General features: G+C 52.9%; 1 protein-coding gene across 4 annotated transcripts in view; it reads right to left on the minus strand.

Moving 5' to 3' along the window:
• Window positions 1-276: 276 nt before the first annotated feature.
• Window positions 277-12,196, minus strand: part of CAMSAP3 (calmodulin regulated spectrin associated protein family member 3) — a 45,332-nt gene continuing 33,412 nt past the window's right edge. For all 4 annotated transcript variants that reach the window (XM_083429663.1, XM_083429664.1, XM_083429665.1 and 1 more), the window contains 10 exons: window positions 11,588-11,639; window positions 9,669-9,742; window positions 8,499-8,571; window positions 6,573-8,301; window positions 5,396-5,532; window positions 3,615-3,847; window positions 3,332-3,428; window positions 3,020-3,138; window positions 2,642-2,760; window positions 277-2,078 (listed from right to left, as the gene is read on the minus strand). In XM_083429663.1, coding sequence (XP_083285789.1) covers window positions 1,776-2,078; window positions 2,642-2,760; window positions 3,020-3,138; window positions 3,332-3,428; window positions 3,615-3,847; window positions 5,396-5,532; window positions 6,573-8,301; window positions 8,499-8,571; window positions 9,669-9,742; window positions 11,588-11,639 — 2,936 coding nt within the window. In that variant the 3' untranslated portion in view covers window positions 277-1,775. The remainder of the gene's footprint in view (window positions 2,079-2,641; window positions 2,761-3,019; window positions 3,139-3,331; window positions 3,429-3,614; window positions 3,848-5,395; window positions 5,533-6,572; window positions 8,302-8,498; window positions 8,572-9,668; window positions 9,743-11,587; window positions 11,640-12,196) is intronic.

Raw genomic sequence — 12,196 nt, forward strand, 5'->3', positions numbered from 1 at the left:
CCCTGCATTAAACATGGAACAAGTCCACAAACATCCGACAAAAAAGGCTTTAAAATGGCTAGACTTCTAGCTTGCCCATGCCTCTGCCCTGCTATCCAAAACAGCTGAGTAATGGGCACAGGCTGAAGCTGAAGGCAGACACTTGCAACATAAAGCAATTATAGAGAGAAAGGAAAGGCAGTCTTTCAAAACCAGAGACACAATCTGCCTCCAGTGTCTTTTATTCACCCCACTCTGTGTGGAATGGAAGCACACCAAGTAATGACCAGCAAAGAGTTCATTTAAGTTACTTTATTAAGCAGCCAGGGACGAAGTTCCCACCTGCCCTTTTAATTTTTTTTAACACCAACCCTGCACTATACTGTATCCCCAAACACCTACATGACATTCGGTCATCAACAAGCAACCACGAGAGACCTGGAATAAAGTTGAACAAGACAGAACCCCAAGCTGAACAGGACTGGCTTCCCCCAGCTCCCTCCTGCACTCTGCTTTGAGAGCAGCTGCTACCCCAAAAGAGCAGGAGGCGGAGGAAAAGACCCAGACAGCAAGTGGGCCGGGTAGGGGGTGGGGGAGAAGAGAAAGAAAAGAGGGTAGAAGCCCCTCAGTGCCCAGGCCTCCTCTGGCTCTTGGGGAGGACAACTGAAGGAGCAGCCTACATTCACTGCCTGCTGCAGCCCAGAGGTGCAGCTCTAAACTGGTAAGGAAGGAAGGAAAGAAGAGGCTGGAGCCTGCTCTCTTCCTAGAGCAGGTAGGGGTTTGCTTTTTCCATTTGGCAGCTCAGTTTGGGATCCACAGAGGCCTGCTCTGTGACTACAGCAACTCCCAGCTTCCAAATATTTTGAATGAGAATGGCCAGCTGAAGCTTGCCAAATTCACAGGCTCCCTGCCACCCCCCAGAATGCCTGCTAAAAAGTTATGACATGTAAACAGCCCTTGCCCATCCCTACACCAAATAGCCCTTGTGAACAAGGGAGCAGGGGGAAAAAGCCCAAAGGGGAAGTGGGGAAGGAAGAAAGACAAAACGCCAAAGGGGGAAACATCCATCCACACACACACACACCTTGTTCTGTGCTACCCTCCCCCCACCATGCCTATCTCCATATACAAATTCACCCTGCCCCACTGTTCCAAATGCAATTTGTTCCTTTTTATATACAAATAATTGAAAAATCATTAAATAGCTCCAAGATATATATATATATCTATATATATATGTATAAGTATGTATAAATATAAACAGGGGCACCCAGGGAAACAAGAAACCCCGCATAGAACCAAAGAAGGCCTGGGCCCCGTTCCCCAGGCAAGCAGGAGTCAGAAAGAGAGACCCTTCATTGCTCTGGTGGTGGACCAACATTCAGGTGGTGGCTGGAGGCAGAGAGAGCATGCAGGAGCCCAGACGAGCGCACACAGGCCGCATGTAGGGCAGTGTCACTATGGCAACTCTGAGCCTCTAGATTATCATGGGATTTGGCAGTTTCCAGAGCATCTGTCAACAACCCCCCCCCCCAAAAAAAAAGTAGTCTCCTCCTTAGAGCAGGCATCAGAACTATGCACAAGACTCCTGTGTGGCTCTGATCCAGCCAGAGATAACGCTGGTCCAGTACAAGATGTAGCCCCCTGCTTAACAGACCCATCTACACAAGCCCCCCATTTGGGAAGGTTATGTGTAGGGTTCCATATATCCAACTTGGGCTGGCAACCTAACAAGTAGCAGCTCTAAAGTCCAGGCAGAGAAAAGCAGTAGACGGGCTGAGGTTGGAAAGGCCTGGCTATTTGGGTGTGCCTGGCTTCTTGGGGGTGCCTGGCTTCTTGGTCTGCCAGAGGTGTCCTTGGATGGTGAAGGCATCCACACTCATGGACATGGTCTTGCTGGGAATCTGCGTGAAGCGCTTACGGTCAGAGCTGTACTTGTAGATGCCCTCGATCATGGCCAGAGTGATGGTGCGCGGCCCGTAGCCTGCCAGGCGCGTCAGTTCCTCCGTCTCTGGCGACAGGGTGTACAGCGCCCGGAACTGGCAGCTCGAATCACGGAACAGGATGAGGAAGTGATTGGCTTTGCTCTTCTCCACTTCCTAAAATGGAGGGGGGCAGGGAGGAAGATGCGTGTAAAACAGGAGTAAGAATCAAGTCGAGGCACATAAAACATTCCAACATTAGAAATGTCTGCAGAACCAACAACAAACACATACAGTTCTAAGTTCTTGTGAGCCAGCAGCTGTCACACATGATTTTCTTCATCTCCACTGAGAAAAGGGAGACTTCTTCAGAGGCTAGAGGGCTCTCCTACCTTCTGCCAGTACGGTTCAACTGCCACTAGGCTCACAGCCAATGAAGGTGACCAAACACCTTTGCACATGGGGTTCTATGATTAACATCTCTCAGTGGTGCAGCCAGTGTGATGCTTTTATGCCACTATATTCTAACAGCGGAAGGTGAGGCCTGGCTGTATTAAGCAAAGCTCATGCAGATTCAGGAGCTGGAACCAACATGATCTTCCAAATTCACAGAGATCAGAGGAAGATATCTACATGATGTGCACAGTTCAGCAAGTCGAGGGCGAAGGATGCATCTTGCCCAGCCCACAGCCATTTAACAACCTGCCACCCCACCGCATGTTATTGCCCCCTCAGCTTACCTCCAGGATGCGATTTTTCTGGGGTTCATTGACTTTGCCAGCAAGGCAGCAGTGAGACAGTGCATTGTGAATAATGTACTTATTGGACTTGGCACTGGGCTCCTTGTACAGCTTGGGCCCTGCAGAGAGAAGAAGAGTTCAGCAGAGAAGACAGGCTCACGAGGCTCCTTAAGGAAGGCAGCCCTGGCAAGACAAACAGAGATGCTTCACAAGACAAAAGATCTGGAGGTCTCTTGATGCCCTTGCAGAGCAGGCACCAGATCAAGACACTTTGCCAGTGCATTTGGAGAAGGAGATCTAGCAGAGCCCCCTCTGTAGTGTCACAGGAGGAAAGCTGGAATTTTCTGGAAGGGAGGACTGAGACAGCAAGAGGTTTACCTGTGTACTCTGGAATGGAGGCTGGCGAGGAGGCGGTCGATGCGTTCTCCCAGTCACGCTCCCGGTTCTGGTTGGACAGCAACCGACTGGGGGACATTGGCCCGGAAGGAGACGCAGCTCTGCAAAACAGAAGTGCTCACCCTTAACTTCTGCAAGCGCAGCACAAACCCATTTTCCTTGGGCCTGCTACTAGCTAGAAGGCCAACCCAAATCCCACCCACCCTAGAGCACACTGCCAGGGTTTCTGCATCTCCCCTATGCCCTCTTAATGCGTTAGAGTAACAAGGCTAAGGAGAAGTACTACAAACTCACCTAGAAGACCTCTTGATGGAGAGCGAGTTGCCAGGATCATTGGCCACTGTAGAAAGCGAGAGAGTCGACTGGGAATACACCTTGCTGAGCTTGGAGCCTAGGAATAGGCAGACACATGATCAGGAGATGGGGGCAAAGTTTACATGGCCACAGCTGTCCCTTTCCTGAACCACGGTCCCTTTGCATTCTAGCGCCACCGTGACACATGGCAGCTGCGTTTACAAGTTTTCCGCCGCCCTGCAGAGCGTGCCCAGCTCCTCTCCCAACTAGCCACAGCTCTTACCAAGGAGGCCTTTCACGGGGCTGCGCGCGAGGGCAGAGTCATCACAGAAGACGGTCTTGGGCCGCCCCTTCTTGAGGGCGCGCACAGTGGTGGGCTTCTGCCGCAGCACCTTGTCCAGGTCCTCCATCAGCTTGAGCTGATGGCGCCGCTGGTATTCCAGGCGGGTGAAGTCACCGCGCCTCGGCCCCAACACTTCCTCCTCTTGCCGGGGCTGCTCCTCTGCCTGCCGCTGTCTGGAGAAGCACAGTCAAGAACAGAGCCAGAGGTTAAAAGTGACCACAAGCCCACCAGGCACAGAATCTGCTATTAACCCAAAATCCACCGGGCATTTTGTAGTTATAGGAGGAAGGATTCAACATCATACTAAAGTGCACTGCAGCTCAACAAGTGGGCTGATCTCTCCTCTCCAATTTGCAGGGGGGAAAACCCTGCTGTGCAAATGAAAGTCCTTACGCAGGGCTTCCTTATGCAGGGCTTCCAATGGGACTCATCAAATGAATTCTGCCCTTGGTTACTCTTTAGGTAAAATGAATTAAGTTTTTCATCTGCATTCTGAAACCCACTCTATGGTTCCTTAGTGGGGGCAGGGGTATGGTATCCACGGACATGCCTCCCAGAACTACCCCTCTTCTCTGGCAATATGAAGCAACAATTGGAGGTGGTTGCATTCTCAGCTCATGGATCGTAAGAGCCAGGTCCAGTAGGCACAACTGATGCCCTGTGTGCAAACCAAGAACATTCCCTAAAACGGGTCAGCAAACTTTTTCAGCGGGGGCTGGTCCACTGTCCCTCAGACCTTGTGGGGAGGTGGACTATATTTTGAAGAAAAAAATGACCAAATTCCTATGCCGCGCAAATAACCCAGAGACGCATTTTAAATAAAAGCACACATTCTACTCATGTAAAAACTCGCTGGCAGTTTGGCCAGATCTGGCCCCCAGGCCTTAAGTTTGCCTACCCATGACCTAGAACAAGGTGGGGACTTGTAGTTCAGCAGTATCTGGAGGGAACCGCATTGGCTATTTTTGCTCAAGAATCCCCTGCAAATTATTCCCATAATGTCCCAAGACAATGGTTCATCAGGTCAATGTGGGAATGTCAAAATGGTGGTTGGCTCATAAGCATCTGCCAGAGGTTACAGCGATTCCTCTGCCCTCTATACTACAAGCAGTGAGCCCTGCTGGGGGAAGGTGCAAGCAACAGACACTATTTCCTTTACTCACACACACCTCTGGTGCCAGCTTAGAAGAAAATCTATGGGTTGAGGGCCAGCAGGAACTTATTTTGCACTAGACAATCTTGCTCACACGTGAATCTCATTCTAGGCAGCAGGGTTTGAAAGTCCTTGAAGATGGCACTCCAAGCAGTCAGAGTTCTTTCACTTAGCTTTACATAAGATGGGCACATTTTGTTCCAGGAAAGATCCAGACACTGTCCTTGGAATAAGTGCGACCAATCTGCATATTATACCCTCATTCTGAATGGCTAGGCCTTGAATCCTGCCCCTTTTGCCATGGAAGATTGAGTGAAAAGGGCCCCATTCACACAAGGCCCCACTGTGACATGAGAGCCGTTTCCACACAATGGGAAATCCCAGTGCATCAGAACCAATACAAAACAAAAGAAGTGTCGGTGTAGCATGGGAACTGGAGAAACCAAATAGAGCAATTGGGGGGGGGGCACTGGAAGCACAAGGCCTCCCACCACAGCAGAAGCACCTACCATGGCCATGCCTACAAGGAGGGCCAAGGACCCTGTGGCTTCCCCCATCCCAATCTCACCTTGCCTCCTCCTCTTTCTTCTCCTTCTCCGCCTCCTGCCATTGCTTCCTGCGCTTCGCCTCCTCAGTGCGTCGCTGCTGCCTCTCTAGGAAGCTTGCGCGCTTCTGCGCCATTTCCTCCTCAGCCTTCGCCTCATCCTGAACAAACGCAGCGAGTCAGTAGAGAGAAAGGGTGGGTGAGTCCTCTAAGATGCAGGGTCACTTTTCACTTTCAGGACAGGAGTCACGCAGCAGCCAGGCCTGTCCTTATGGTTGGCTACAATGACAACTGGATGCTGAACTAGATTGGTCGGATCCAGCAGAGCTCTTGGGTTTTTTTTCTACCTTCCTCTGGACTGGAGCCAACTGCTCTCAACCCCTCTGGAAATGCCACTCCATGTATCCTGTGTGATCCTTCCACCCATAGATATGGCTTGCCCAAAATGGGGTTCCTAGCACCTAAGATAGGATCCGAATCCCAAGGGTAGGTGATAGAGAGAAGGAAAAAACTTCACATGATTTATCGATGCCTGGAGGTCCCAGGATTATCGAGCCTCAGAATGAGGTCCAAAACTGGCAGAAAGCTCAGGAACTGAGACCTCAAACCCCCACTGCAAATCCCAAGTCAACCTGGCAGAGGTCATTCTGTACATGACCCACACTCCATCCTCTCTTCATTTGAGGCTGAGCTCTGCTTCTAGAGCTCATGCTTATGGTCCTATCTTTGGGCCAGTCCAAGATGCTGCAGAGATCTGCATCGCCACTAGAGAGCAGCAGCAGCTGGTGTGATTTAAGCTGGTGCAGTAGAAAAAACACGTCTGAAAAAAGATCTTCCCTGACCCACAAGGATCTCAGAAAGGAGATGCCCGTTTTAAGTTGCGTGCGCACACACACGCACACACAGTGTCTTTGTTCAGGCACTTGGCTTCAGCAACCCCACCTGTACTTTCTGCATACGCTTCTGCCAGTCAAACGGGGCCCCTTGGAATCCCTGTCCACTGCAGGCCGCCTACTCCTATTACCTTGAGCCAGCCAAGAAAGAGCGAAGCAGCACAGCCACCTGAAGTCCAGCCTAGCCCTGGCTGGCTCCAAGCGCCTAGCCATACCCAGCTGCCTCTTGCCCATGCTCCAAAAGCTCTTCTATAAAAAATGCAGAATGCCCACCATGAGTGTTAGCAGTCTCCGCTTCAAGCGCCTACCTTGAAGTAGAAGCCCATGCCAGCCCGGGCCGGCTCAGAGTCCAGGGCCTCGGTGATGGATCCCTCCAGCGAGTCGTCGCCATCTGCATCGTCGTCTTCCTCCTCCCCCTTCAGGCTGGACAAGGGGATTTCAATCAGGCTGCTGCGCCGGTCGCTGGGCGAGGAGACGTCACTGGTGCCATCCCCCGAGACACGGCCATTGCCCCCCTGAGGGGGCACCGAGGCCACAGGCCGCAAGTTCCCCTGGGCCTCTGGCACGGGCAGCTCCTCGTCCTCGGCAAAATGGATGGAGGAGCGGGTCTGCATGGGCACCTGGCTGGGGGAAAACTTGCGGAGGTGCGGGAGGGTGTCCACGTTGTGGGGAGGCGTCAGGACCCGCGTGAGGGGGGGCAGCTTCAGCTCCACTGGCCGGGCGTGCCGGGGGCTCTTGGGCGGAGCCGGGGCGGGAGACTTCTTAGGGGTGGGCTGAGGGGAGCGGGACTTGCGGGAAGGGGAGGGCGACGGCGATGGGGAGGACAGCTCCAGGGAGGAGCGGGGAGGAGCCCCCTCACGGCCGGTCCTTGGGGCTGGGATCACCCAGGCCTGCACGCTAGGCTTCTTATCCAGCAGGAGGCGCTGCTGCTGATCGCTCAGACGCTGCATGTCCAGCTGCAGGGAGCTCAGGGCGGTATTCAGCTTGGCCACCGCCCGGTTGTAGTCGCCCAGGTTCTCGTCCAACGCTCCGCCCTTGGTGATTTCCGGGGAAAAGGTCACCTGCTTGTTGTCTAGGCGGGCCCGAGGGCTTCCAGCCTCTTCCTCAGCCTCCAGCTGGGCAAGCCGCTCCTCGAGAGCGAGCCGGCCATCCTCCGACTGGCCCTGGGCATCAGGGGCCTTCTGTAGCTGCAGGAAGGCACTCTTGCCCAGGCGCTGGCGGTGCCGGGTGAAGATGGCCTCAATGCGCTTCTTCTGAGCCTCGATGGCCCGGCGCTTCTCCTCCAGCCGCGCCCCCAGCTGGCTCATCTCTGAGCTGAGGGCGGGGCTCTGGGCGGGGCTCTCGTCTGGCGGGACAGGCCCAACTTCAGAGCCCTCGGAGCTGATCCCACTGGACTTGCTGTCTGTTGCCGCCAGCTTCTTCTTGCGCTCCGCGAAGCTGGTCATGCGCACACCAGAGGCAGACGAAGCCGTGCTGTCGGGCTGCGAGCTCAGCGAACTGACACACGAGGTGGAGTCGTCGGGGCCACCTGGGGCTCGCGTGGGCTCCTCGGCATCTGAGTCTAAGCTGCCGTCCTGGGCTGGCTCGGCCCCATTGGGGGGGCCATTGTGGCAGCGGTAAACAGCTGCCATGGGTGCCTTTTCTGGCACAGAAGTTTTCGGCGGCTCCGGAGAGTGCAGGTAAAAGCCATCGGGCGCTCCCTCGGGGAGCAGGCGCTCGCTGCTGTGGATGATCTGCAGGGCCTCCTCGATGGTAGGCAGGTCGGGGTAGCCGTCGCTCAGCCCGTTTTCCAGGGCCAGCCCCTCCTGGGCCTTGGGTCCAGCCCCGTGGAGCGGTGTTGTCACTAAGCCATTGGGGGCCTCAACCACGTCAGTGGACCGTGGGCGCGGAGAGCGAGGCAAGGAGGAATAGAGGGCAGGGGCCAGGCTGTCTGAGCTGACAGAGCGCAGCATGCCCACCGGGTTCCCCATCACAATGTCCACATCGCTGTCCAAGCCAAAGGGGATGCTGAAGGAGACCGCCTGCGACAACGGGTGGCTAGGGAAGCGGAGCAAAGCGATAAGATTAGGAGCAAAAGAAGGACGGACAAGCTGGGACATTCCAAGCCCACCTTCCACTCACAACCTGCTGGTATTGCTTCTCACAACTCTGTATCCCAAGTCAGTGGATAAGCAGAGGTCTGGTGAGTTGTCCCCTCCTCTGGCCATATGAAATCCACCCCCCATGCTCCTCACCTGAGCTGCTTCTTGCTCCATGGTTTACCAAAGCCCTCAACATGGGACATGGATGTAGAGTGATGCAGGGAGCCTAAGGACACAAAAAGGGCCCAAATCAGAGGAACAAGAGAGCAGAGGAACAAGAAGATACAGCGGGGTTGTCCTAGAGACTTGGTGGCAGGAGTCAAGGCCCTCAACTCAAGGGGTGAGAGGAATCCAAGCAGCTTGCCAGATGTTTCAGACTCCAGCTCCCCTCCCTCCCTGACCATTGTCCATGCTTGCTCTGGCTGATGGGAGTGAGAACCCAAAACATCTGGAGGGCTCCAAGTTGGCCCAGGCTGTCCTTGGGGGACAAAACAAGGAGGAGCAAGTACACAAAAGGAGAGCCACTCTGCTTTGACAAGGATCCTTCACAAAGCATGTGTTTGAAAGGAAACCAAAGGCCCACGAGGGCAAGACATCAGCAGCACAAACTCTGATGACGTCAGATATATCTTAGGCTATCTAGGGCCATCTCTTGAGGTGAGATGTAGATTAAAACCTGCCTTCACAGAATGATCTTTTCCCATGATAGGCCAGTTTACCCAGCACAATTTTGTGCATGCCTATTCACAAACAAAGTTCCAGGTGTAAACCAGGAAGGAGGAACCTGCAGCCCTCCAGACATAATTGGACTACAACTCCCATCGTCCTTGGCCTTGGGCCATGCCAGCTGGGCCGGATGGGAGTTAGAGGAGATTCAAAGCATCCAGAAGGGCAGAGCTTCCCCCTCTCTGGTTGCACAAATTGCAGCCCTTATTGCCTTACAAGAGGTTCAATAGAGCTCACCCTTACTCATGCAATGAAATCTAGCATACTGCGCCTTTACCAAAGCATCTTAAAATTGTGCCATCTAAGGCAGGCATACTATGGGCTATGTTGCTCTTGAGAAATGTGCAGCAGCTGCTGGGTAAAGCTGAACAGCTCTCCAGGACCAAGAGCTTGGGAAACCACAGAAACAAGCCCCTGGGGATGCCTACAGTCATGATCATGACGCCTTAAGAAGGACCTCCAAGAGACTTGCATGTGTTTGCTTAACCTTTTACCCCCAACAGAACTGAAGGACTCCTTTTCTTCCCCCACAGCTTGTATGTGGTTTGTATTGGCCGGGGGAGGGGGCAGAGACTAGACAAAGCAGCAGCACCTTACCCAAAGAACCACAGAGTGGAGACTGTGCCTGCCCTCCAGGCAGCAGTGGGTGGCGGAAGCTGAAAACTGGGGAGCTATTGGGGGGGGGGGGAGAGAGAGATGAGAACAAATTAAGAACATTGCTACAAAACTTGTTGTTACACAGAGAGAAGCAGATGCTGCTTGCACACTGGTTAGGTCTCCAGCCACAATCCAAGCAAAGTCAGCAGAGGGAAACTGGGTGCTGAAAGCTAGTCCTTTGAGGAAATAGGACTAGTTTGGTGTGGGTTGTTGCGTTTGTTTTTTTAAAGGGGAGGGGTGATAGAAACCCAAGAAGGAATTTGCACAACACTAGAATCACTGCATTACATTATACGTGGAACATGTAGGCACTCTGCTAAGTGTTGATTCCGCTCATTCGTTTGGCAAATGAAGTGAACAGACTTGCAGGAACAAGTTCCTTTAATTTGCTGCCTAAAGGCATTCCCATAACTTGCACATGGGAGGAAAGCTGTGCCTACTTTAAAGATCAGAAGCTTGCCCAGTCACACCCCCACCCACCCACCTGCCCTGCAAGAAGAACTACAATTTCTGCTGGCCTGGAGCAAAGGGAGAGCAGCTGCTCTGGCCAAGAGTGCTCTCCCCTTTACTCCACCAGTGCAACTCAATCCAGGTAAACCACGAAGACTCCCCTGATCAGCTGTAGCTGCTGATCAGGGGAAGGGAGCACCCGACTCACACACTGACAGTGCCAGGGACGCAGTTTTCTCCCCAGAGCAAAGGAAGGTCCAACCCTCCTGAAACATAAGGAGGCACTGAGCCACCACAAAAAACATAAGGAGCTCTCCCCACCCTGATTGCAGGAATAACTCCTTCCAGATCACGTTTCCCCAAAGACTGTCTAATATTAATATGTGGAGAGGCCTCCTAGGCAAGCAGAGGGGAAAAGTCAAGCTGTGGCACTTCGGAGTACTAACACATCTGAAGAGCAAGTTGCTGAGTGGAGGGTTTTTTTAGGAAAGCAAGGACTCTTATGTCAACAGCACAGAAATCGTGAAGGACCTCAAGGACTCTCCCAGACCTCTGCCAGCTGCAATAGCAACATTGCCCCTTTGAAGAGACAATATTTAGCTATTCCTAAAGGGATTCATGGTTTTTGAGCACTACTGGGAAGGGCACAGTTAAGCCACCAGCAGCGTACAACTCCCATCATTCCTGACCAGCAGCCACATTGGTTGTTGCTGGTTGGAGTCCAGCAACATTTTCAGGGCCAAAGGCTCCTTGCCTGGAGTCCTCTGTCAGCAACATCATGGCTTGTGGACTTGCAGGTAGCAGTCTGGACATGACTCCCATCTAAGGCTTCCCAACAGCTTTGATTCATACACGGGAGACTGGCTAGCCACGCTGCCAGACAGGGAAGCTAGTGACAGCAACACACTCAGGCTAAAGCAGCTTTGTTTTATAAGCTGGAACTGGAGCTGACATGGCAGAATGCAGGGACCGTCCTCTTGGTGGGTGAAAAGGGAACTAGTGCCCTAGATAAGACAATCCCTGGCATCTCTAGGTAGGGCTGGGAGAGGCTCCCTGTCTGAAACTACAGCTCCCATCATTCCTGACCAGATTCTGATAGCTAGGGATGATGGGAGTTGTAGTCTGAAAACAGCTGGAGACCCAAGTTTGGGAAACCCTGGTGTAGACAACATTGATAGAGGTGGGTCAATGGGGTCTGGTTCAGCATAAGGCAATTTCTCATGCTCCTACATCATCATCCATTTACAAAATCCTAGCTCTGGAATGAGGCACCAGAGAGAAAGAGCAGCCCACAGACACCTTCCTTGCAAAGCACAGCACCCAAATCTGACTCCCAGCATGGGCAAGAGAGGGCAAGCCTGGTTTCAGGCTCCAAGTGGCGGTGGTGAGAGTAGCAGAGGCTCCCTTACCTGCTGTTGTTCCCACTGTTGGGCGTCAGGGAGTCATTCAGCCCAGGGGAATCTGGAAGAGAACAGCCACTTTACTGAACAAGCTGAGAGGGGAAGGGAGCAGAGAGCTCACGCTGAGGATTAAGTCACTAGAAGGTCAGGAAAGGGTGGGAATGCCAACCACGTGTACCAAAGGGCAGGAGAGGAACCTGCTCCCATCTCGGCTCACACAGGAGGCCATTGTTCCAAGGCTGGAGCATGCCAGCTCCCAGCAGCCCATGCCTCTGCTCCACTTACTCAGTGGGACAACTGATTTAGGGCGGCAGGGGAAGTGTGACAGTGATAGGCTGCTATCAAATACCTGTGTGCACAGACGGGCTTTATAGCACAGCCTTTACTTTTCCTTATTTTTCAGGCATGCAATTTACCACCTGATGTACAGAATGCACAATGGGGATTAAAGGTATCTTTTCTTGCAGCAAGACCAGAAAAGCGTTCGCAACATCAAAATGCAAACTTCCCAGGAAGGGCCAAGGTTTTAACAAGTATTTGGAAAAGCCGTGAACGCTGGTCAAGATAAAGCCAAGGCAAGCACAATCTAAATCCTGCAACAGGATCCATTGATGCTCC

The sequence above is a fragment of the Podarcis tiliguerta genome (genome assembly GCF_965153285.1).
Source record: "Podarcis tiliguerta genome assembly, chromosome: 2".
NCBI classification, from domain to species: domain Eukaryota; kingdom Metazoa; phylum Chordata; class Lepidosauria; order Squamata; family Lacertidae; genus Podarcis; species Podarcis tiliguerta.